The sequence below is a fragment of the Maniola jurtina genome, chromosome 5 (assembly GCF_905333055.1).
Source record: "Maniola jurtina chromosome 5, ilManJurt1.1, whole genome shotgun sequence".
In the NCBI taxonomy this organism is placed as follows: Eukaryota; Metazoa; Arthropoda; class Insecta; order Lepidoptera; family Nymphalidae; genus Maniola; species Maniola jurtina.
In genome coordinates, this window is record NC_060033.1 from 2,483,999 (window position 1) to 2,510,384 (window position 26,386).

The 26,386-nt window shown below is 36.0% G+C and overlaps 1 protein-coding gene across 3 annotated transcripts in view; it reads right to left on the reverse strand.

The window, feature by feature from the left end:
- LOC123865444 (multiple C2 and transmembrane domain-containing protein) overlaps positions 1 to 26,386 on the reverse strand; it is a 111,533-nt gene that overhangs the window by 35,179 nt on the left and 49,968 nt on the right. The window contains exons 1-4 of one of the 3 annotated variants that reach the window (XM_045906471.1): positions 10,371 to 10,472; positions 7,925 to 8,022; positions 5,632 to 5,743; positions 2,256 to 2,410 (exon numbers count right to left, since the gene is read on the reverse strand). In XM_045906471.1, the coding sequence (XP_045762427.1) occupies positions 2,256 to 2,410; positions 5,632 to 5,743; positions 7,925 to 8,022; positions 10,371 to 10,449 (444 nt within the window). In that variant the 5' untranslated portion in view covers positions 10,450 to 10,472. Of the gene's footprint in view, positions 1 to 2,255; positions 2,411 to 5,631; positions 5,744 to 7,924; positions 8,023 to 10,370; positions 10,473 to 26,386 lie in introns of those variants that run through there. The other 2 variants (XM_045906470.1, XM_045906468.1) reach the window with 2 other exon arrangements.

A 26,386-nucleotide genomic window follows, 5' to 3' on the forward strand; every position in this document is an offset into this window, starting at 1 on the left:
TTACGGTTATACAAAAAGGCTCTACGAAATTAGATGGCTTAACAAACGCAGATGCCTAACGGAGTGACATATTCCGAACGGAAAAAACTCCTCCAAATAAAGAATATAAAAAAAAGAAGGTAAGAATATTTTGATGCTATTACTGGCCCACGAAAGTTTGCCTAAACTACTGATCAGATGGGTGATCCCAAGGAGTTTAGTCCCACTTTACTCTGACTAAAATCACTGGCTTGACCCCACTAGGTGATATGAAACAAGTTCAAGAGACCTGTTCCCAAAAGTGGCATAGGCATCTTCTAGGCAAGCGCACTCCATCTTAGACTGCAGCATCACTTGCCAACAAGTCTGATTGCAGCCAAGCGCTAGTCTATAAATTAAAATTTAAATAAGCAGTGGAAGCTAATCAATTGAGACGATGACTGGTCTACCTTGCGTTTGACCAAGATTTGAAACAAATATATCAAAGTTATGTTTCATGAAGCTCAATAAAACTAAGTTGGCAAAACGAGGTACCTTCATAAATTGTACGAGCAATTGTCCAGGAATTGGTAGAAACGCCAACGGGACTAATGTCCGTGCGAACACTGATAATAATTTATAGCTGAAAGCGGGTGATGTTATCTGCAGTAACCTTTGGAAGTACGTGCTTACGAACAGATTTAGAAAACGAAATTCGATATCGAGTTTATTTATACATCGCGAATACTTCGTGAAAGTTATACCGATAGAAAAGTATAATATATTATAAAGTACCTATTCTAAATCAAGAATCCCTTTTTTTAGAATCCCTTGTATGTAAATAGTGAAACTATTAGAACCACGTTAGTGAAGTAATTCACGAAAACCATTAGAGTTTTCGAGAGGTGCAAATTGTACTAAGGAGTTTAAAAGAGGAAAAATCTCATTGATTAATTAGTAGGTAGATAAAAGCGTCCGCCTCTAATTAACTTATGCTCCCGAGTAGGCGAGCTGAAGTCCTAAAACGAGGAAAATTGGATTTTTCTGGTTCTCTAATTAAGTTTTTTAATTGGACCACGAGTCAATTAATGATCTCATTATTATCAATGACTTTATACCATCAACATGTTACGTTCATACTACATAATATACATAGCGTATAAAATTCGTGACTAATGATCAGTACGACCAAAAATACAAAGCGCACGGAATACCGGTACGTTAAATCGCTTGGCGGCAATGCTTTGCCAGTAGGATGGTAACTAAGCACGGCCGATGCCTCCCACCAGACTATACCAGGAATTTAGAAATTACAAAATTCCTAACTCCTGTCGGGAATCGAACTCGGGGTCTCCCACTAATAAGACCACAGTGCTTACCATTGCGACAGGGACGTCGTCGTCAAATGCCTCAAAGCTCTACAGCTAGGCTCACGCTGAGTCATTAATCTATACCTAGGTAGGTTAGGTACTTATTGTATGATGCTTTTGATACGTATACAAGGTCATTCCGAAAGGTGGTCCGGTCCCACTTGTAACTAAAAAGGGGTCACTGTGCTCATCGGTAATAACAACTTTTACTATGGATCAACCCTGGCATAAAGCATGAAAAAAAAACAACTGTTCCCATGGACCATGATTACTGTTCCAAACAACGATGTCAAATCATTCGACGAATCGACGAAGTGTCCAGAAATTTTTGTTTTTAACCCCCGACCCAAAAAGAGGGGTGTTATAAGTTTGACGTGTGTATCTGTGTATCTGTGTATCTGTCTGTGGCATCGTAGCGCCTAAACGAATGAACCGATTTTAACTTTTTACTTTTTTTTGTTTGAAAGGTGGCTTGATCGAGAGTGTTCTTAGCTATAATTCAAAAAAATTGGTTCAGCCGTTTAAGAGTTATCAGCTCTTTTCTAGTTTTCTTGTAGAAAAGAAGGTTAGATAACCGTTAGGTTCATAATATTATGTCAATTGACAAATGTCAAGCTGTCAAGATGGACGTTGCCTTGATACATAATTATTTATTTGAAAATGATGTTTTGGAAAACTCAGATACTTTGGATCGTAGGCGCGGAATAGTCCAAGAAAATCGGTTCAGCCGTTTGAAAGTTATCAGGTCTTTTCTAGTTACTGTAACCTTCACTTGTCGGGGGTGTTATAAATTTTTAATTTACACTTGTTTCAGAATTTATCATAGACATGTAAATTTATGGTTTGTCCCCATAGTAGAAGCTTGCTTATAACGATATCTTTTGGGATAGGACCTCCTTTCTGTATGACCTTGTATTTTATACATACCTTCAACTGCACAGGTTGAAAGGGATCCTCAATAGGCACGGTGAAACATTCATCCCACACCGGGTTCAGGTCTCTGTACACGATTCTTGATTTGTGCAATAACCGGCCTCCGACCTTAAACTTCACGTACGGGTCACTGGTGCCTGACAACAAACCTGGTTTTGGGACCCCACAAAGGTTAAAATTAGAAAAAGAAGCCAAAAATAATAAAACAACTAAAGCTTAGTCTATGGTAGGGGGTCTATTATATCTATATCTACATTTGACTCTTGAGTTTGCGATGATGAAAGTAGCCATGGTTTTTCAAGTACAACATCAAACTAGCAGAATATGAGTGTTCTACGGTTATACCTAATACTAATGTGAAAATTATGAATCAAGTTTTACACATGGAAGTGTAAAATTATGCGTCAACTTTTTCAAGCAGTGTGAAAGAGTTTGACAATGAAAAATTATCCAAATCAACAATTTTTTTTAACCTGGGTAGGTATTTGCTCAATCAGAAATTATTCATCTTTGGGTTTTTAAATATCACTTATTAATATATGATGGCAATTTATTACTTATTTATACTAAAATATTATATTAAATGTTACTAAATATAATGAAACTAAATTTTATTAAAAACTAATCTACAGTGTTCTATAGGAAACTTGAAGCAAAAGCGCAAAATAAATGCAATAAAACATAAAAGTGCGGAATAAAAAAATAAAAAGTTTGTATGACAACTAAAATAAATACATATAAAAATATGTATTGACTTGTGTGTTTGTGTGTCATTTGTATGTAGAGCCAGCTGTGCATTGCAATTATTATGATAATATTATGTGATGTGAAAATATGCCTTGAAATAATTTGTAAACTTTTGTGTGAACCCTAAAACTTTTTATAGATTGAAAATCGAATGTGTCTTATAGATATAAAAAAACCGACCAAGTGTGAGTCACACTCGCGCATCGAGGGTTCCGTACTATACTAGTCGTATTTTTTCGACATGTTAATAAATGAAAAACTGTTTTACTGTACAAGTAAAATTCTTTCATATGATACACCACTTGGTATAGTAATCTTACTTTGATAGTTGAAAATACTAATTCATGAACATATTTCATTTTATTTTCGTGATGTAACCACAAATTCACAGTTTTAGATTTTTTTCCTTTACTTTTGCTATAAGACCTATATCTACCTGCCCATGATTCTAGGTCAACGGGAAGTATCCCATAGGTTTTTCTTGACAGACACGACAGACGGACAAACAGACAGACAACGAATTGATCCAATAAGGGTTCTTCTTTTCCTTTTGAGGTACGGAGCCCTAAAAGAGACCTACCAACTATAAATTAGGCAGTGATGTAACAAGTTACAGCGTGGGAATCGGGTCAAATGTCCAGGCCAAACTGTAATTGGGGAATTACATTCTCAAATTCAGTTAGAAATCATTTGTAATAGTACAGAATATATAAAAGTATTCGTATTTGATAACGAAATTGAAATCCAAATTTCAAATAAATACATAATGTCTGAAAAAATTTAACATCATAACTCTTTACTCGTGCCGATTCTTCTAAGTGCCGATTTCACCAAAACGTCGCGTTGAGTGAAGTTTAATCGAGGAATGAATCGGGCGTATTGACAGTTTTTGTACTGAAAACCTGCCAAAATATCAAAACTACTCTCGGATAGCACTTATTTGACGTTGGTGAAATCGGCCCCTAATAAAAATAATTTCCCCTTAGTGTGTAAATCTAAGAGTAATTCGTTTTTTCACCTTTAACTTAAGAAATACAAAACGAAGTCACGAGATTTGCTCTTTTTTCTTCACCAGCAACTTCCCTCAAGAAAACTAAAACTAAAGTTAAATACTTCCTTCCTTTTATATTCGTTGCTGGATAGAGTCAATGATATTATTTAATAGAGTAAGTATGTGTAATATAATATTACTGCAAATATGAAATTTTTAAATCAAGCTTTGTGCAATATCTATGTAAAAACGTTTGAGGATCTAATAATATCTTAGAGAAGCCCCGATCTACTCACTAACTAATAAAAATTAGACCTGTAAGCCTTTGGAAGACCTGATTACATTACAGTAACTTTAACCGCCTGTCATGAAACTGGACCTTAAACTAACAGCAGGTAGTTAAGTGAGGTCATAAATAAAAAATCAAAATAGCAGGTTTTCAGTAAGAATATCGCGGTCGTGAACCAATAGGTCGTTTTGTATAAAACTGGACTCTTGCCAATATACTTATTGATTCGAAGAACAAACATTTTAACAGCCTGATTGGACTTTGAATGAGAGCAAAAGATAAACGACCTATAAGGAGAGTGTACAGAACTATTCGATCTGATTCCCCCCTCGCCATTTTAGACTCGTACGAAGCGATTCGCTTCCTCGTTTCTAATACGCACTGTTAGAATATGGAATGCCCTTCCGGCATCCGTTTTCCTCGTATAATATAATATTGTATTGGTTCTTTTAAAAGAAGACTGCATAGGCACCTTCTAGAATAATCTAGATTCTAGATCGACGCGTTCTGTCTTAGGCTGCATTATCACATATACCTAGGTAAAAAATTACTATGCAGAACATTTCGAGATATTTCATTCAAATTCAAATTCAAAATATTTTTATTCAATTAGACTTTTACAAGTAGGTACTTTTGAATCGTCAAGAGCATCTACCACTGGTTCGGAATGCCTTTCCTACCGAGAAGAACCAGCAAGATACTCCACATTTTAATGTTTGGTCTACTTATATAAATATACTTCAATTACAGTATAATTTTAGAAAATTACTGGCTTATAGCTGTGTTAGGTGCTGGTGTGGCGTTAGCCTTAGAAAATTTAAGGTGATATTTTGTAGTAAGTATTGTAGTGGTGTGTCGTGTTTTGTGTAAGGCTGGCCACACACGTCACGGAAATCATTTAAATTAGTCATTTTTGGGGCTTAAGTGCAAAATTTTTGCACTATACTTTATTATGCAAAAAATAATTTGTTTTTGAAACTGACGGACATAGAAATAGGAAGTGCCAACTTATTAGTAGGCACACTGACAAATGACCTGCTATACTTTTTTGTAAAATTTCCTTTAGATAATGGACAATCAGTTTTTGAAAAATAATAGTATTAGTTTAAAATTTGTGAAATTTAAATTTAAATGCCCTTTATTCTGTTGCAAAACCAAATTGACAAGATCTGATCTAATGGTATCTTTTCCCACAGGGAGAATTATGGAAAAGATATCAATACATTTAGATCTATCATTTTAGTTTTTTATTAACTTAATTTGAGGTACCAGTAGGTAACCTAACGTTTGCCGTGTCGTGTGTGGCGACCTTTAGTTGTTTGTGGTATTGTGAAAAGACTCACCGTTCTTGTCCATGGCGATGAGGTTCTGACCTCTTTTTAAATGAATACGGAGTTGAAAAAATGAAAATTGTCTTAAATGCTGCTCTCTCAACTTTTGACCTTCGTCGGGTTCCTAAAACACAAGAAAAAATTATTATACCCAAAGGAAAAAACTGAAGTTTTATGTAACCTCGAGAGATAGAGTTTTATTTTTACGGTCGACCGTCGGCTTAAGGCTGAGGGCACATTACAGCATGCGCATCGCAATGTTTTTAGGGGCCGTACTTCGAGAGTGCCAACGTGACCCCTACTAAGCCTCCGCTGTCGTCCGTCCGTCTGTCTGTCAGCGGGCTTTATCTCGTGATAGTTCAACTTTTCCCAGAATGTGTAATTCTATTGCCGCTATAACAACAAATAATAATAAAAAATAAATAAAAAAAAAACAACTTCACAAAAAAAAATATATTTAATTTATTACTGAATATAATATTAGGTATACAAGAGTTAATGTGGTTCTATAATAACATATTTTGGAGCCGGTGCCAATTAGCCCCACAAAGCGTTTACTCTTCTTATTGTTTGTGACTCAAAATTGGCACCTCATTTGTGCCAATGTGGCCAATGGGACAACCCTGTAAACAGTTGATCGCGGAAATGAACTCGTAAAAAACTTCTTATGTCTCGAAGGTCAGTTTGAATGTTTGTCAAGTAGAAGAGACAACGAAACAATCTATGGCACTATTTGGTACTACTACATATCTCATATTTTGTCATATGATTTACCAAACACGCTGTACTATACATGCGCCGCATGCGTTTCATTTACATTTATTTCCAGCTATTTCTGCGCTTTGACCTTGATTCCTTTGACCTAAAATTGCCTTTAACATAGGTCGCCTTTACATCCCTTGTGAATTGCTTCTGAATAAGTAATTTACGTTTGTATTTTGCCTTTTCTTTCACATTTCATTCAATTCGTTTTTTTTTTCAGTTTTTATTTTCAATTCAAGCCAAAAAGCTTTTATAATTTATTCATCAAGCGCATTCAGTATGACTGAATGTTTTCCATTTTGCATATTTTATGTGTGTGTATTCAGTATGTATGTATGAATGTATGTACCTACCTTCCTGTGTGCTTATAACATACAAATGAATTGAATGGATACTCAATTTATTCTTATTTTAATACATTTTCTCATTTTTATAGGTAGAATAGTACGCATAACCTTTGCTTTTTTCATCTAGCTTTATGGGTAAGTTAATTTCTAGATAATGCCGGCGACTTCATCTGCGTGAATTTAGGTTTTTAAAAATCCTGTGGAAACTCTGTGATTTTTCGGTATGGAAGTAGCGTATGTCCATTTCAGGCATGCAAACTACTTATCTCTGTAACTTTCGTCAAAATCGGATAAACGGATGGGCCGTGAAAAGGTAATAGACAAACAGACCGACAGACTTTCGCCGACGAATTCTAAATCTAGCCTTTCACGTAAAGCTGTTGTTGTCCAAAATTTAATCGCAACAGAGTATCGACTCATTTCACATACCTACATAGGTGGAACTTAGTAATGAACTTCTCAGTACTTTACCAATTAGCATTTTGGCGACGGTTGCGTTGCATTAAAGTTGACGTAAGTTATGTAGAAACTTAACTAATTTATAGAACACGGTTAAAATTATGCATCGTTAAGTTTTAAAGCCAACGTAATGCCAAAATCGTATACTAATATTATTGTAAGTGTGTTTTTGTCCTTCAATCACGCCATGTAACGGAGCTAAGGCTTGACGTGATTTTTTGCCTGGATGTAGCTAAAGGTCTGGACAGTGACATCGGTTACTTTTTATTCCGGAAAATCATAGTTTCCACGGAATATTTAAACCTAAATCCCGAAAATAAATAAAAAACTCTCCCGGTCTGTAACTACATTAATGCAAAAAATCACATCGATCTGTTGGCCGTTGCGAAGTGATTGAAGGACAAACCGATAAATCAACATACAAACACACTTTTGCATTAATTATATTATGGGTACGGGTATGGGTGGCGTGCAGGCCACAGACAAGACAACAAACGCACTGCTTACTTAAGTCGTAATAACTGAATGTTAATTTTTCATAAGAAAATTGTTCATGGAAAATTTGCATTGAAAGTCGGTTGCTTACCATGGCTTCAAACTATCCACGACCATAGCTATATAGGACGAGTAGTTCAATAAATGCGTTTAATTTATTGTTTTGTGAGTTTTGAAGTACATAATACGTAGGTATATTTACCAATATACATATAGTACATAATATACGTAGGTATATTTACCAATTGCAATAGGTCAGTGGGCGGACGGGAGAGGTGCGCAGGAGTCCCGGAGGTAGAAGGCACAGGCTCGATGGATGTTTGCCGCGTCACTGATGAGTCTGCGAACAATTCAATATTCAATAAAACAACTTGTTCTTGAATGGAGACCATGTACCGGAAAAAGCCTCAATAGCTCAACGGTTGAGGAGCGGACTGAATTCCAAAATGTCGGCGGTCTAAACCCCACCCGAAAACTACCAAACGGATTTAGCTGAAATTTGGAATGGAGATAGATTATACCTTGGAGTTCCATGGTCCCCGGAGGATCTTTTAAATATATATGCACATATTAATCGTCCACGCAGATGTAGTCGCGGGTAATATCTAATAAAAATGTATGAAACATGAACATTGCCAAACAAAGTGAAGTATTGTTGAACTGATGAGTCCAGATAACAAGAAAAATAACACGAAACACGAGTAACAAACAAAATAAGGGATAATATTTGTACGTATGGAATGAATATTGGCTCATCTCCAAGGATGTTACTTCATGAAGACAATATACGTACTTTTTACTTTATTTTTAGGCAACGCATTAAAATTATGCGCACGAGGTGACGCAAATAGAAATAACGATTTTCATTTTTAGAAAAATTGTATCTTTTTTATATTCAGATACAAGCTAATAAGTCCATAAATGCAATCCCACCTTATGGTGCGGATTGGCAGACTTCACACCTGTGAGACCATTATGGAGAACTCTCAAACATGCAAGTTTTCTCGTGATGTCTTTTGTACGTATATTTTAAGTTTTTTTCTTTCTTTTTATAACCTGCCATAATATACCTAGGTTTGGAGGTGCAATAAAGTATATACAGACATACAAACATAACTCCGAAAAATTAGAGGTGCGGACGACCTTTACCACTAGACTATCACGGCATTAGCATCAGCGTAAGATGATGCAATTTCTCAAGGAGTCAGTTATTTACTATCGTTACTCTTGTTATTACGCAGACAGAGTCTGGTCTGCCAGTATGTATGCCGCTATCACTAAGACTATTTCCAAGCAAGAGAGGGATTATGTTTATCAAGTCAATTCATTGCCTTAGCGGTAATATTAAGTATTTATGTCCCTACAGCAATAAACTACGACAACGCGTGGGCTTTGAAAAGTAGCTTTTGTGCCCTTAGTTCTATTACGGACGGATAAAGATTAAACCATTCTATTTTATATCACTGAATATCGATAAAAGTGCTACTTACCGACTACGAGTTTAACTGATAACGAATATAAAACAAGTGTAAATTAAAAATTTATAACACCCCCGACAAGTGAAGGTTACAGTAACTAGAAAAGAGCTGATAACTTTCAAACGGCTGAACAGATTTTCTTGGATTATAGCTAAGAACACTCTCGATCAAGCCACCTTTCAAAAAAACTAAATTGAAATCGGTTAATTAGTTTAGGAGCTACGATGCCACAGACAGACAGATACCCCTCTTTTTGGGTCGGGGTTTAATCACTAAAATGGGCCGAATGAAAACTGTCTATCGGAAATAATGTCGCCACTCCACTATTGAGTCCGGATCTCCTCTCAGAATGGAAGAGTTTAGGCCACAGTATGCCAACCTGGTCCAGTGCAGATAGACAGACTTCAAACACCTTTTAAGAATATTACGAAGAACTCTCAAGTGTGGCGGTTTCCTCTCAACGATTTCCTTTACCGTTAAAGGAAGCAATATTTAATTGTTTAAAACACACATGACTTCGAAAAGTAAGTTTGAAGTCCCGACCTACCTAAAGAAGGCTGACATCCTAACCACCAGGCTATCGCCACTCGTGATAGAATCTTGTGCTATGAGTCCCTAATTACATATTTCTTACCCAAGCGAATACTAAATATTGAATGTGGTACGACATTTAATAAGTACAGCTAGGTAGGTACATATATATTCATTCCATCTTAATCATGCTTAATCAAGACATTCAGTCTTAGTACGCGTCTGATTTACTTCAACTAACCAAAGTTAATGAAACCAGTTCAAGCGACAGCAGAATTTCAATTAAGTAGTTCGAGCTTCGAAGTTTTGCTCTCTCAAAGCTATTTCAATATTAGATAGAGATAATTAGTTAGCAATATTTAAAATCGTCTGTTAGGACTACCAAGATAATCCTATTCTAGTAAAAAGTAATATAAACTCTGGTGTCAAATCTTATGGTTCTATTTAAATATCTCTACATGTATATCTATCCTTATCCTACGTATGGGGTTTTCACTGACCGTTTCTTTTGTGGAAAAAGCGCATGGCCCACAACTTCCTCACAGCCGTTTTAAGTTTCCTCATGAGCAAACAGTTCACTATAGCACTCACTATCCTGTGGCGCCATACCTCACGGACCTATTTAGAAATAATAGTGGATATATCTATCCTTATCGTACTTATGGGTTTATCAACTTACCGTCTCTTTTGCGGAAGAGGCGCATTGTCCGCCACTTCCTCACAGCCGTTTTAAATTTCCTCATGAGCAAATAGTTCATTATAGCACTCACTATCCTGTGGCGCCATACCTCACGGACCTATTTAGAAATACTAGTGGATATATCTATCCTTCTCGTACTTATGGGTTTATCAACTTACCGTCTCTTTTGCGGAAGAGGCGCATTGTCCGCCACTTCCTCACAGCTGTTTTAAGTTTTTTCATGAGCAAACAGTTCACTATAGCACTCACTATCCTGTGGCGCCATACCGAGCACATCTATTCACTCACTTAGTCTTCACATCACATTGTCTATAGTATTCGCCATCGATTTTGGAGCACCTAGGTTTTATTTATTCCTTTGGTATTTGCATTTTCATCACAAGCTATTATTTAAAGACGAATGTACGAAATTCATGAGCACCTGAATATTATGTTAAAATTAAAGGCATGATATTATGACGTAGACATCCGTTAAGAAAGGATTTTTGAAAATTCCACCCTTAAGGGGGTAAAATAGGGGTTAAACTAGTGGCAAATTTAAAAGTGTGTCTATCTATCTATACTAGTGTCATCTAGTTTCATCCAACCATTTGTCATCCATGATTTCTAATGCTCAACATAAGCTTAATTTTTTCTAATCCGAAACAAAAAGAAAATCTTCATTTTACGCTGCAGCGTCAAAGATAACCAGAGGGAAATGGATTAAGCGACTTCGTTGTCTCAGCTCTTTAGAAATAGGTAAGACTGTAAGGAGGAAAATATGGAGCATTTTCCACTGAATATATAGGAAATAGGAATAAAGCGGTGATTGTCTAGTTTTTATGCTTCCGTATCTCCAGAGATAAAAAGGAACTCTCATAGGATCACTTTCTTGTCTATCTGTCGTGTCTGTCAAAACCCGTCCAATCAAAACCTATTATAGGCTAGGTACTTCCCGTTGATCTAGAATCATGAAATGCAGCATTAATTTAAGCTGCGTACAAAGCGGAACCGGAAAACGCAGCGTTGGAATAGATAACTCCCACTAGGTGGGCAGACGACATCAAACGAGTCGCAGGGAGCCGCTGGATTCAGGCGGCGCAACACTGGGGCGCGTGGAAGCCACTACAAGAGACCTATATACAGCAGTAGACCTCTATCTATCGACAATAATTGAAGTTGTGTACAAAATTGTATAGGTAATTTGTTTCTCTAAAATTGTTGTTTCACAGAATACAGTGCATACGTTCGCAGATTACATAGAAATCTTTGGTATAAGTCATAGAAAGTAAAAAGCAAAAGTAAAATATTCTTTACTAGAGGATGCCCGCGGCTTCACCCGCTAGGATTTCGGTTTTTTTAAATCCTCTTTTTAATTCCTCTTTCTCTAATTAGGAACTCTTTGATTTTCCGGGATAAAAAGTAGTCTATGTCCTTCCCCGGGATGTACCTATCCCAAAACAGATTAAATAAAGTTTTTTTATTCAAATAAACTTTTAAAAGTACTTTTGAATCGTGACTGAATCTACCACTAGTTTGGAACGCCTTTCCTAACGAGAAGAACCAGCAAGTAACTCCAGTCCTATGGCATCATAATATTGTGTCTTCAATAACTAAAGTAAACATAAAAGGAAAAAGGAATAAGATGGCCGACCCATAGCAGTATAGGAACAGTATTATAGCAGTCCTTTGAGAACCGTAAACCGATTTTTGCATAAAAAATTCACATTCTATTTCAGTTAGGTAACCAAGTAGTAGGGTTGCCAATCACAGAAGAATTCTGCTTCAAAGATAATAATAATTATAATACCTAATCTAGATTTCCCACATATAATATCTAGACTACACAAACGTTGTAACTTAGTTTGTTTAAGTTGTAAGGTAGTAAAAGTTTTAGTAAAATACAAACACACACAAGCGCACACCGATACCCTCAATTGAATGTAGCCGTAGAATCAATTAGGTTTACCATTTTCGATGGATTTGACAAAATAATACAAGCGTAAATTAAAAAGTTATAACACCCCCCATGAGTGACAGTAACTAGAAAAGAGCTGATAACTAATCAAACTGCTAAACCGATTTCCTTGGATTATAGCTAACAACAATCTCGATCAAAGCCACCTTTCAAACAAAAAATAAATTAATTAAAATAGTTTCATTAGTTTAGGAGCTACGATGCCACAGACAGATACACAGATACACACGTCAAACTTATAACACCCCTCTTTTTAGGTCGGAGGTTAAAAAAGCTTTTAAAAAGGCGATCGCATCAAATAAACACCCATCACGGATTAGATAATAAGTACATAGATTTCCCATGTTTTTGCGCCGAGGGTTAAAATCCATGCGTAGTAGCAACCCTGACCGGGACTGAAGGGAGGTTACATAATCGTCGGCGGCGTTGTTTACGCGAGTAAACAGGGAATGGTTTATTCAATGCTTCTATTCGTATCAAATGTCTTGTCTTAATAACGTCTTGGTTACTCTATATACTACTCATAACTCTCACCCTTTCTTTTTCTATTTTGGCGAAATTTGGCATCCCGGGAACGGACACAGGCTACGTTTTATCCCCGAAAATCAATCCCTAGTGGATTAAAAAAAAAACTAAATAAATCTACGCGGACCAAGTCGCGGGTCTTTAGATATTTAAAACGATTAGCTTGTCGTGGTATAATGTTATAAGTTTTTGATGCCTGCCCTAAACTGCCCTAATGCCCTAAACGAGTAATACAGCCCTACGGACAGTATTATTGCAGACAGTGTATGTATGACACGCGATATTTGCAAAGCTATGAGCCCTTTTGGTACTATAATTTCAATTATTTCAAATTACTTACCACGAGGTTTCAAACCGCTTTTTAGAATTCCGTACCAAAATGGTAAGAAAAGAACCCTCAGGAATAGTGCGCCTTTGTCCATTTGTATGTCCGTCAGTGTATTCTTCTGTCCTTTGTCTGTCTGTTGGTCACAGCTACTTCACACTATCACACTAATATTATAAAAGCGAAAGTTTGTACGTGTGTGTGTGTGTGTGTGTGTGTATGTTTGTTACTCCTTCACGCAAAAACCACTGGACGGATTTGGCTGAAATTCGGAATGGAGATAGATGGTATCCTGGATTAGCACATAGGCTACTTTTTATCCCGGAAAATCAAAGAGTTCCCACGGGACTTCGAAAACCTAAATCCACGCGGACGAAGTCGCGGGCGTCAGCTAGTAGTATTATAAAGGAGAAAGTTTGTATGTATGTGTGTATGTTTGTTACTCCTTCACGCAAAAACTACTGAACGGATTGGGCTGAAATTTAGAATGGAGATAGATTATACCCTGGCTTAGCACATAGGCTACTTTTTATCCCGGAAAATCAAAGAGTTCCCACGGGAATTTTAAAAACCTACAACCACGCGAACGAAGTCGCGGGCATCAGCTAGTAATTCAATAACTATTATTAGATAATGCTATCAATTAGATTGGAGGGATTGTTTTGAATAATGTTTGCCCAATAAATAAGTTTATTTCCAAGGTCCGGAACCTTCTATGGACTTAATATTCGCTTTTACCCGGTTCTTTAACGGTGTTAAATGATTTCCCGATGGATTTCGTCTGCATAATCAACACATTATGTCGCCACATGACTTTCCCTAGGGTCACGATAATGCACTTAGCAGCGGAAAACGTCCATTTGAGGGTTTTTTTTTATCATAAAATAATAGGTTTTGCTATTAGTTTGCGTCACCTGTACCATTAGTTATAAAAAATAATTTAAAAAAATACATAGTGAAAATTATGTCATCGGCAGTGAAGGGACTGTTATTTTAAACGGAATATAAAGGCGCTATTCCATTACTACACACGCTGTGCACGCTTTGCACGAACACACGATGATCGCTAGTTACTTACGCCGCGTTGGTCCATTGGATCGGCTGCGTAAGCTACAGTGGATGATGCCAGTTCAAATCTCTCAAAGAAAAATAAACACGCGTAGCATTTTTTTACGCAGCAATAAACTGTCGCAAAGCCAAAATAATTTTTATCCAAGACCGTACATGGATATCCAGATGACACTCGACCTAGGCCGAGCTAAGCTAATCTAAATTATTCAACACGACCTGGCGTATGCTTAACAACTACTAAAAGAACTTAAATTTTTCAACGTCAAAGCCCCGGCCCCGACTGTTTCGTTTTGCATGCTAACTCAATGGAAATAGTGAACTGTCAAAACAACGCGAACAACATGTCCCTTGTGGAGCGAAATTGTAAAACTTTACCATTTATCAGGTATGTTATCAGCATTTAAAACTGATAGTTAAACGCCAGCTTTTTATAGCGATTTTAATTGGATAGGTTCTCAAATACTTGAGGCCTCTCCTTTGTTAACCCCCGACCCAAAAAGAGGGGTATCTGCCCGTCTGTGGCATCGTAGCTCCTAAACTCATGAACCGATTTTAATTTAGTTTTTTGTTTGAAAGGTGGCTTAATTGAGAGTGTTCTTAGCTATAATCCAAGAAAATCGGTTCAGCCGTTTGAATGTTATCAGCTCTTTTCTAGTTACTGTAATCTTCAATTGTCGGGTGTTATAAATTTTTAATTTACACTTGTTGAAGTTATTATAGTGCAACCCACGCCGGCTCACTACTGAGAGTACTACTACTTCTTCTTTTCTTCTCTATGGCTCTTTGTAATACAGTTTAATGGTCGGCAATAATTCCACCAGTGTCAATTCAGTGGAAAAAAACAACGTTGTAATTGTTCGTTGGTTCTTGAATTCTTTTCCTGAGAGACTTTCCCTAACCTTTGTTAGTAGGTCTAAAGTACGTATTAGATACGTTCGAGCATAGGTAATATTCCTCTACTCTTCCAACTAAGCGTGTTAAGTGTGCTAGGAATAGATACGATAAAAGCGGTACTGATTGGGCTTGAATTTGAACGACTTTCATGCTCCTTTCTCTCTCTGGCCGTTGAGCGCTTCAGGCTTTAAGCTTTATTGCACTTAATATTGTTATACTTTTAGGTATACCTACATATTTTTATAGAAGGAATTTACTTTTAAACCGGCCAATTGCCAAATATTGTATCTTCCGGGAAATTCAAATAGGACTTCAAATAGGTCAAACATTTTCCGTGTCAATATTGTTGACATAAAGAGAGGTGTGTTCGATGGTGACGATAATATTTACGTTAAAGGGGTAGGCTTTGCAGGCGGGGAGTCGATTGATTGCCATTTTAATGGCTGGTCATTAAAACTTCACCCAGTTTAATACAAAAAGGCCATGTTAGGTTGTATGTACTACTGCATAAAACCTACTATTTCTTATACTCAGCTGTGCTAGCCTAGTGGTTAGTATGTCCGCCTCCAAATCGGAGGTCGGGGATTCGATTCCGGGCACGTTCTTCTAACGTTTCCAGAGTATGTGCGTTCCAAGTTCCAATATATCTTATACCGACATAATATTGTATTAAGTGTACTGTGCAGTCTCACCCGAATTTCATATAATTAATTTTTAGAGGAATGTGCAGCGCCCAGACAAGTCGCCAAGACTTCAGGGCGCTAAGAATACAATGTAAATAGTTGTAAGAATTATGTAAATACAATAAAAATAAATAAAATAAAATAAATAAAGTAATTAAATATCACTTGCTTTAATGGTGAAGGAAAATATCGTGAGAAAACCTGTATGTCTGAGAGTACTCCATAATGTTCTCAAAGGTATGTGAAGTCTGACAATCCGCACTTGGCCAGCGTGGTAGACCAGACCTATGGTTGGAGGGGGCCAAGGATGGGTTGAAATGATAATAATGATGATGACCTAGATTCGTCGATCAATGAAGGCAAAATCAGATGCAGTGCCAATAAACTGAATTAATTGCCTCAACAAATAACGTCTTGATTTACCCTGCAACCGAGTTTCGAGTAAGATACAAAAAAAAAACTATAAGTAATTTTTATTATATGTATAGGCATATTGTATGTAGCCAACTTATGGCTCTTACGAAAAATGTCATGACTCTACCACTGCAGCGTGCACTGGTTCGGAAAATAGGTTCAGAAGAGCCAGCAAGCATCTTGATTTGAAATGTCAATTGATCCAACATTTTCATCCATACTAATATTATAAATGCGAAAGTGTGTCTGTATGTCTGCTACGTTTTCATGGCCCAACCGCTGAACCGATTTTAATGAAACTTGGTACAGACTTGGGATACATCCCGGGGAAGGACATAGGCTACTTTTTATCCCGGAAAATCAAAGAGTTCCTAAGAGATAATAAAAACCGAAATCCACGCGGGCGAATCCGCGGACATCCTCTAGTATAATATAGTATTGCAACATCCAAAAGTATGTCTGCGCCTGTATTCCGTTTACAGTCTATTTCACGGCCAAAATCTATACTTCCATCCATACAAATCCACAGCCATACAAGTCATCATATATCACATACTTATTATATCCATATCTACACCTATGGCTGTATGCAGCTACGTCCGCGATTATTTCACTTTTGGCTTGATCGACTTGAATGCGGTTTTTTTAACCCCCGACCCAAAAAGAGGGGTGTTATAAGTTTGACGTGTGTATCTGTGTGTCTGTGTATCTGTGTATCTGTCTGTGGCATCGTAGCGCCTAAACGAATGAACCGATTCTAATTTACTTTTTTTTGTTTGAAAGGTGGCTTGATCGAGAGTGTTCTTAGCTATAATCCAAGAAAATCGGTTCAGCCGTTTGAAAGTTATCAGCTCTTTTCTAGTTACTGTAACCTTCACTTGTCGGGGGTGTTATAAATTTTTAATTTACACTTATATTATGTCAGAGTCGCGACATAATATTATATGATTGAAGCAGCGATAATATTGACGTTTGTTAATTGCTACGTTCATCATAATGTAAAATCAATACAGCAGGTAGGTAAGTGCCAACTGAATTTCAAAATACACAACTAACGAACTGGTACAGCTGTAGTGAAGACCAGACCAGAACGCTTTAATAAAATTATGTCTCGTTGTTTTTCATAAGTCTGACTCCTCACTACGTACAGTATATAATAATGCCATGAATACATAGTTATTACTACTCATATAATAAATGCGAAAATGTGTTTGTTAATTTGTTGGTTTATTAATTTGTCCTTAAATCACGTCGCAACGGACAACGGATCGACGTGATTTTTGCATGGATAAAGATAGTGAAATATGTTTATTTTTTAATCAAAGCAGTTCCCACGGGCTTTTTAAGTAGAGGTCCACTGGGACGGAGTCGCGGGCATCAGCTAGTAGTAAAATAACTCTATAAATAACAAGTAGGTCCCTAAAATGTTTTTGTCACGTACAAATAGTTTTTCTTATGGCCCTAGTTTATGAGTTGAGTAAATATTATTTAGGCAGATTTGCGTGTTGTGATAACATCAGTTCTTTTGTTTTGCGATAGATATTGTTTTTTGTTAGCTTATATTTACCAAAAGTTTTCATAAGTATATTACATAGATACATAATATAGCTTATACGTGGCTCTTTCAAAATCAATGGCTAATACTAATTCCCGATACTTCAATCGCATAGATTAGGATTAGGATTTCTAGTGAGAACTCTTTGATTTTCTGGTAAGTATAAAGGTATTCTATGTCCACTGTCCAGGATGCGAGCAAGGCCCTATGTCAGTTTTCATCAAAATCGGCTCAGCACTTAAGCAGTGAAAAGGTAACAAACAGACAGACATACTTACATACATTTAAAATATGGATGGAAGGGTAAGTAAGTGGCTTTTGAGGGCCATTTTTCCTTGTTATTACCAGTTATTACTATGTAGTATCTTCTGTTACGGTGCTGTTACGTATCGTAGAGTCAACGAACCCCATGAGCTGACACGGAATAAATCTTGGACGCCATTGTCTAGTTGATGGAACGTTTTTGTACGTCGTTCCAACGATTAATTATTTCGGCTTTATTAAGATTGGTTTCTTTTTAATGGAACTTAAAGTTGTACCCCAATGACCTTTATGTACTACGCACTAAAAGGGTTATTATTTTCGATACATAGTTTTCATATAAAAAATCGTACTATAGTCAAAATTAGTATGATACTGGCCATTAAGTTATATTATAAACAAAACGAGTTGCAGACCGCAAAAATTTTCGTCCTAAATGACCCGTCTAGTGCTTAGTATAAAGAGGTCGTTTTTCTATCATTGTCTTACAAAACTTAAAGAACCATCCTTACACAAACATAATTTGTGATATGGATACAATATTACAGTTGATTTACTTATCTTAAAACTTAGTAACTTGTTCTTCCGCCCTGCGTAGAATGTCTACGGATTTGCTACGGATGGCGTAGCGAGCCAAAAAAATGGAAAGTTTACTTTAAAATGTTTGTTGTTTCCTTCTCCATTTCATCGTTTTAGATTCATCATCATCATCTTTAACCGATAAACGTCCACAGCTGAACATTGATATCTAGTAGGGAGTTCCAGACGCCACGCCGCCTGAATCCAGCGGCTTCCTGCGACTTGTTTGATGTCATATATCTACCTAGCGGGGAGCCTGGCACTTTCTGGTACGAGTTAGCCATTTTAGCACCTTGGGGCACCAATGTCTATAGGTTTCTCAAACTATGTGCCCTGCCCATTGCCACATTACCGCGCCCATTAGAACACATACAGTGTTAAAATTACCATTTGGAATACCTCGATGATTTTCAACATTGTATGGAATGTTGTATCGGTGAATGCATTGGAGCTTTACAATCAGCCTAATTAATATGGTTTCATATTATTTTATCAGCGGTTTTAATGAAAATCATTAATTTATATCATTAAATAGTTGCTATGTAGGAATATACCTAGTACACAAAATATTATGTAGGTATGGTACTCCTATGTACCTAATTAAATTTTTTAATCAATAAAAATCTTAATTTGATAAATGAGCTAATTAATTATATCCACACCCGATATGTAAAAAACCATGTAAAACCTTGAGTATTTTTTTAATAATTGTGTTGCTATACCACTCTAGTGTGAAATAATAGGTTTTGAACAACGTAAACCAATTTCTATTAAGGTTTACGTAAACATTGATTTGTTATTCTCCTTTGAGAACTTCCGTCTATTCATCATACTCGAAGAGGTTCATCAGATATTCACCAAGTGGCACCGAGCTGACAGTAAGCCTTTTCAAATAAAATAGAATTACTTACTGAAATCGGTTTAATTTAGAACTGTTGGGAAACTTTGATATTTTACGAAAACAAAAATGCACGTTGGATTTTTTGAAAGAAAACACCTCATTTTTGTAGTTGGTTACAAAATTTAGAAATCGGGTTGGCATTAGTACAAAAATTTAAATATCGTAGAAAATATAGTATAGAGTCTATTTGTATTCTTTCATTTGTTGTGATTTGGGTCGCGGAAAATCTAAATCTTTAGGGAAATGCAAGGAAGCGAATTTTTAAAGTAAGAAATTTAAAGAAACCTGAGACTGCAAAGAAATATCTACATGAAGAATTTTGTTCGAAATAAACATAGGTACAGTGAAAATATAATTTCTGTACAATTTGGATTTAAATAACAAACTTATTTGATTTATTGGAGAACATTAGTAGGTAATGAATAAAAACCACAAATAAAAAAATTAAACTTTGCTTTCTAATGTGAGCTTTTGAAGTGAATATTGTGATAATAGTTTGGCCTTTGTTAATTCTATCAGTCATCACAAATTCGATATAACTTTTTTAACCCACAAGAATCCAACAAGAAAATTATGAACGATAAGTCTTTTTGAAAATTCTTTACAATATATACAAATAAATATTTCTAGTATATATGACAAAACTTTCAAACCCGAATGACTCACAAAGATAAAAGCTGAATATACCTACCTACTATACGTGTAATGGAAAAACTAATAAAGCCATTAAATAGCTAGTCATTAAATAGAATATTGTCTATAGTTGCCTACTGTATTATCTATGGTTGCTTATGAGTATGGATAAAAATGAATGTACATTAATAAACGTAAAAACGTAAATATGACTTGTACATTTTATTGGATAGAGCTGAAAGAATGTCGTCAGAATAAAACTCTCCGCATGCAGAGAGATACATTATGCAAATACCATCACCAATTCTTTTAGTAGGTACCATTTCTTACTGTTTCAACAAAAACCAGAAATACGTAATAATATGAGCTAGGGTTTTATCATTTATGTCCACAAAATGCACTGCATCCTTTCACATTCTTTTATCAACAAAACCACGAGAGATAAAAACAAAAGAGCCAAAAATATTTAAATGTTGTTATCTTTAACAATGTCACGTTCACAGATAAAATTAAACCGAATAAGCGCGCGAAAGCTTAGGAGTGGAACACGTCTACCACCCACAATATCTCTTGGCCTACTGAATGCTACCAGGGTAGCATAAAATAGTAGCTGGTGATATTGGTCGTTGAGCGTTGCTTAAGGCCTGGTACACATTGATTTAGGAAACTCTGGTGGGTCTGAATTTAGAAAACCACAGGGATTCTTGTCGATTCTTCTGAGTAGTGACAACGTTTCGAACAGTTGGTATATTGTTACATCATCAATAATTCAAATAAGTAAGGCTTTTATGTAAACCAGTTTGAAAACAAAGCCAACAGCTTAAATTATTTATATCAACAACTTAATTATATCAACAATAATAATAATTAATGTAAAAACTGACGTGAAAGATCAGCGTCAAGACTAATTACATCTTTAAACAAACAGAAAGCTATGCTAACTTCGTGCTTAGGTTGGGTTGTATTGCAAGGGGGCACAGATGTGTTTTTAATAGATCTCGAAGCCTCCCAATATGCGTTAAGATGGTTACCGAGGGGGTTTTAGTAAGTGAAAATTCTACATAGCCAGATGTCTTTCCCAGGACATCGGGTATTTTAAGAAGATTCCCAACCATTAGCAAAAAAAATGTTTTTTTGCTAACGGTTGCTAAAAAAAAGAAAAGAATACAAGGACTTTTATACAAGAGTCGTGTTCTGCGAAGCAACTTAAATTAGTATGACGCTATATGATATAGTTAGACCTAAAGTTGTAAGCAAAAATGCTGAGCAAAAATGAGTTGCATTATGAAATTTTTTATTCTAAATCATTCGCGTACTACGTTGTAGGTACGTACTACACAGAAGTCGTTGGAAATAGTAGAGTCATAATCAGGAAGAAAACTCAAAATACGCAAAATTAAGTCTCGAAACTTTGAACTATTATAACGGTAGCTTTATCGTTATCCTTAAGTATCTCCCTGTTACGTAACTCAAGTTGTTTTTCTGAACAGAAAGTATCTTAAGACTGAAGGACACACACGTTTTCTTGATAACTTCGATCACATAACGCGTGCAGCATTGAAAAACTTTTGCTCAGGATCTTATAAGAAGTTTTATGTAACTATATAAGTAACACAAACTTTGGTATTATTAATATTCATGGATTAAGGAGTTGATAAGGTTTAAGTGGCTTAGGTCCTTTATCACGAGGTTAACTTAGTTGGAAATGGCGTAACTTGCAGCTACTTACTTGCAATATATCATATTATGGTCAAATTGTAACGTTCCAAGAGGGTAAATAAACGGGTACTACTCTGACTTTGGCGTCAAATCTTTTCAATACCTCGAAGAGCATATTATTATTAAGCCGTCAGACCCAGTTATTATCACTACCATCCGATAATACAACTTAATTATTATTCTCCGAGTCGTATGCAAAAGGATTTGGACTGTGGAGCCCAGCGCATTATTATCATAAGAAAATCCCCATCATAGTATGTAATTAGATGGATTAAGCAAAGAGATCATGACCTTCAGCAATGAGCATTTCAATTTAGCTGAAAGACGTCCTCTGAAAGTCTGGCCTCTACCGGAAAATGTACGGAAAGAGTTTATTCATAGCACGCTTCTAACAATCGCAGTTTGCTTCTCATTTCAATATTAAACAATTTAAACTGGATGAAGTTTTGTGGACACGTTCTAGAAATTATTAATAAATTAGTCTATACTCATCTATAGGTTTCAAGATTTGTGTAAAAATGTGTACTTACTTAGTTTAAAAGCTACTACAACTTTGAAACTACGCATTTCAGAAATCTTGCAAACCGATAATAGATACTTATTTGTTTTTAACTCCCGACCCAAAAAGAGGGGTGTTATAAGTTTGACGTGTGTATCTGTGTGTCTGTGTATCTGTGTATCTGTGTATCTGTCTGTGGCGTCGTAGCGCCTAAACGAATGAACCGATTTTAATTTAGTTTTTTTTGTTTGAAAGGTGACTTGATCGAGAGTGTTCTTAGCTGTAATCTAAAAAAATTGGTTCAGCCGTTTAAGAGTTATCAGCTCTTTTCTAGTTTTCTTGTAGAAAAGAAGGTTAGATAACCGTTAGGTTCATAATATTATGTCAATAGACAAATGTCAAGCTGTCAAGATGGACGTTGCCTAAATACATAATTATTTATTTGAAAATGATGTTTTGGAAAACTCAGATACTTTGGATCGTCGGGGGTGTTATAAATTTTTAATTTACACTTGTTGGAACGTACATCTACAAAATATCGTTAAGTGTGATTGGTTAATTTAAATTTCAAATAGAACTTGAACGGTGGAGAGAACCAAGTGGGGAGCACGCAAAGGGAAACTTTTCTTATTTCTGGACTATCTACGCACATAATATTTACGGACTTGCGATATTATCCCTTAGCATAACATTATGCATAGAGGTCGAATGCTTGCTCCGATTTTGTATGTGTGTATTGACTATAGCATTGAATAAACTTCGCGTAAGCTACGCGTGTTTTACTTCAGTGTGTGTGTGTTTTTTTTTTAATTATATAGACTAGCGCTTGGCTGCAATCAGACCTGCTAGCAAGTGATGATGCAGCCTAAGATGGAGCGCGCTTGCCTAGAAGTTGCCTATTCACTCTTGACTGGTGTGTAAAAAGAGCTCGGTAGGAACAGCATTCCGAACCAGTGGTAGATTATTTTGACGATTCGAAAGCACTTGTAAAAGTTTACTTGAATAAAAATGATTTGATTTGATTTGATTTGATTTGATGCAATTTTACCTACTTGGTATACTTAAAATCTGTTTCTTTGTGGAAATTCATATCATTCATGGATCATTACGGACAAAGAATCCTATAGTACATAAATGGGAAAATGTGTTTATTTGTGTCTGTTGTTGGTTTGTTGGTATTTCCCTCAATCACGCCGCAACACACTAACGGATCGTTGTGAATTGTTGTATGGATACATTATCGATACATTTAATAAAAATTGAGCGTGAGATAAGTTTTTATTATTCCGGAAAATCAAAAAGTTCTCAAGGAATTTTTAAAAACCTAAATTGACTCGAACGAAGTCGCGGGTATCAACAATAATCACACTAATATAAAAAGGCGAAAGTTTGTTTGTGCTTACCTTTGTTGTTAGTGTTGTATACTTTGGATGAAAATATAGGCTACATTTTATCCCGTAAAACACCATGGTTCTCGCGAGATTTTTTAAACATAGGTAAGTAGAGCTTGTCTATTTTGAGATGACGCGCCCCACTACATAATTTTGTATCTCGTCGGAGGAAAGCATGGGCATCATCTAGTAATTAATATTTTTACCGCTCGTGCTAGTTTATCCTTTATATTCTTTTTAGCAGCCCCATGGAAAGTTACTTTTTATTTTATGAAAATAGCGAGCCAACGAGCAAGCGGGTCACTTTAAATGTTAAGTGATTACCGCCGACCATGCATTTGCAGCACTAGAGAAACCGCCAATGCGTATCTGTTGGTCAGCCCCATGAATAACCCCATGTTCAATCTATGTCATATATTTCTTTTTATCTGTAGTCGCAAATAGGCATAAATATTTCAGTGGTTGAAGCCGTGTTCGTTATTTATTACACTCCGCTCAGATCTGTACGGCCGCAGGAAGCCTAAACCGAATATTGATTGGTCCCTCAATCACTGAGTTCGCAGATTCGGAGAATAATGAGATTTCTGATACGAGTGTTATTGTAAGATTAAACAGTCCTCGTATTAAGAAACTTTAACAATATTGGCTTTGATCACTACCCATACATTATAAATGCGAATGTGTGTTTGTTTGTTGGTTTGTCCTTCAATCACGTCGCAACGGAGAAATGAATTGACGTGATTTTTGCATTTAAAGACCTGTAGAGTGACATAGGCATGACATATACATTAAATAAAAATAAAAAAATAAAATAAAAAAATAAAAAAAAGTTTGTCTGCCTGTACGTGCTAATCAGAAACTAATATAACGATTTTCGAAAATCAAAGTTTAGGAAATAGTTTAAAATCTGTAGCAATAATCCAGCATCCTTAGAGCTTTCCTGGCGTATAGGTACTTAACTTTAATGTTACGTAAACTGGAGTTCTCAATAAACAATGTAATGTCCAGTTTCTTTAAAAAAATCTTGAAAAAGTTTGCCTATGCTCTCATGGTTGATTTTTCTCACAATGACCCAACACATATAAATTAATTCACAATACCTTTAGAGTACTAATATCTTTAGTTTCGTATTTTGTCTAGCGAGTCTTATCACAGCAGGCTCTTTATGAGGTTAGGTATTGTAAATAATCTTTGATTTTCGTCATCACGAATATAAAGCTCTGAGTTAACTTTTAAGTGTCCTTTGACCTGTATTTTTTATTCTATGTAGGTACTTAATATTACGGTAAACAATAAAGCTGTTTAAATAAACAAAATAAAAAATACATTTTAAACTAATTAAGTAAATTATGCTTTAGTACTTATAATAAATAAAAAAATCTGCCAATCCGCGTTTGGTCAACTTGTTTGGTCAATCCATTTCATGCCGTGATCTGTAGTGAGCCGCGTTGATGCGTCGATGAGATTGAGAACTACCTTCTTTTCTAATTTTTGAAGTTGGTTAAAAAAATTATAGTGAACTCTACCCTAACTCGTACTACAAAATACCTATTCGTACTAACGATTCACATTCAGCGCTTTTGAAGCATTCGGAGCGTAGAATTTAGTAAAATACTAGCTGATGCCCGCAGCTTCGCCCGCGTGGATTGGTCAGATCCCCTGCAGCATCAGGATTGAAGAGTTAGACTCCAAATTTTTTATGAAACAATGTCGCGAAGTTCCTCTATCGATTAAAAAAGAAATGACGCAAATCGGTTCAGAAATCTCGGAGATTTCGGTGTACATAGGTAGAAAAACACAACTCCCTTTTTGAAAGTCGGTTAAAAAAGTAGCCTATTTTACTCCCTGGTCAATTCTCTACTTGTCTGTGAAAACCCCGTCAAAATCCGTCCAGCCGTTCCGAAGATTAGCCTTTTCAAACAGACAGACAGACAGACAGACAGACAGACAGACAGACAGACAGACAGACAAAAATTTTAAAAACGTGTGATTCAGTGTTGGTATCGTTCAAATAACTATATGAGCTTAATATGAGGTAGTTATTTCGAAATTACAGACAGACACTCCAATTTTATTTATTAGTATAGATTGAGCAGTTATGCAATTTCCAAATTTAAATGTATGAAAACACGAAGCGTTTTCCGTACAGCACCTACCTATCAAAGAACGATACGGAAATATAAGATGGAGACTGAAATAACGATGTGACTATAAGGAGACACTTTGCTGTAGCATCTATACTAATAAATAAAATTGGAGTGTCTGTCTGTAATTTCGAAGTAACTACCGCATATTAAGGTTATATGGTTATTTGAACGATACTATAACTGAATCACACGTTTTTAAAATTTTTGCCTGTCTGTCTGTCTGTCTGTCTGTTTGAAAAGGCTAATCTTGGGAACGGCTGAACCGATTTTGACGGGATTTTCACAGACAAGTAGAGAATTGAGCAGGGAGTAACATAGGCTACTTTTTTAACCGACTTTCAAAAAGGGAGTTGTGTTTTTCTACCTATGTACACCGAAATCTCCGCTGAACCGATTTGCGTCATTTCTTTTTTAATCGATAGAGGAACTTTGCGACATTGT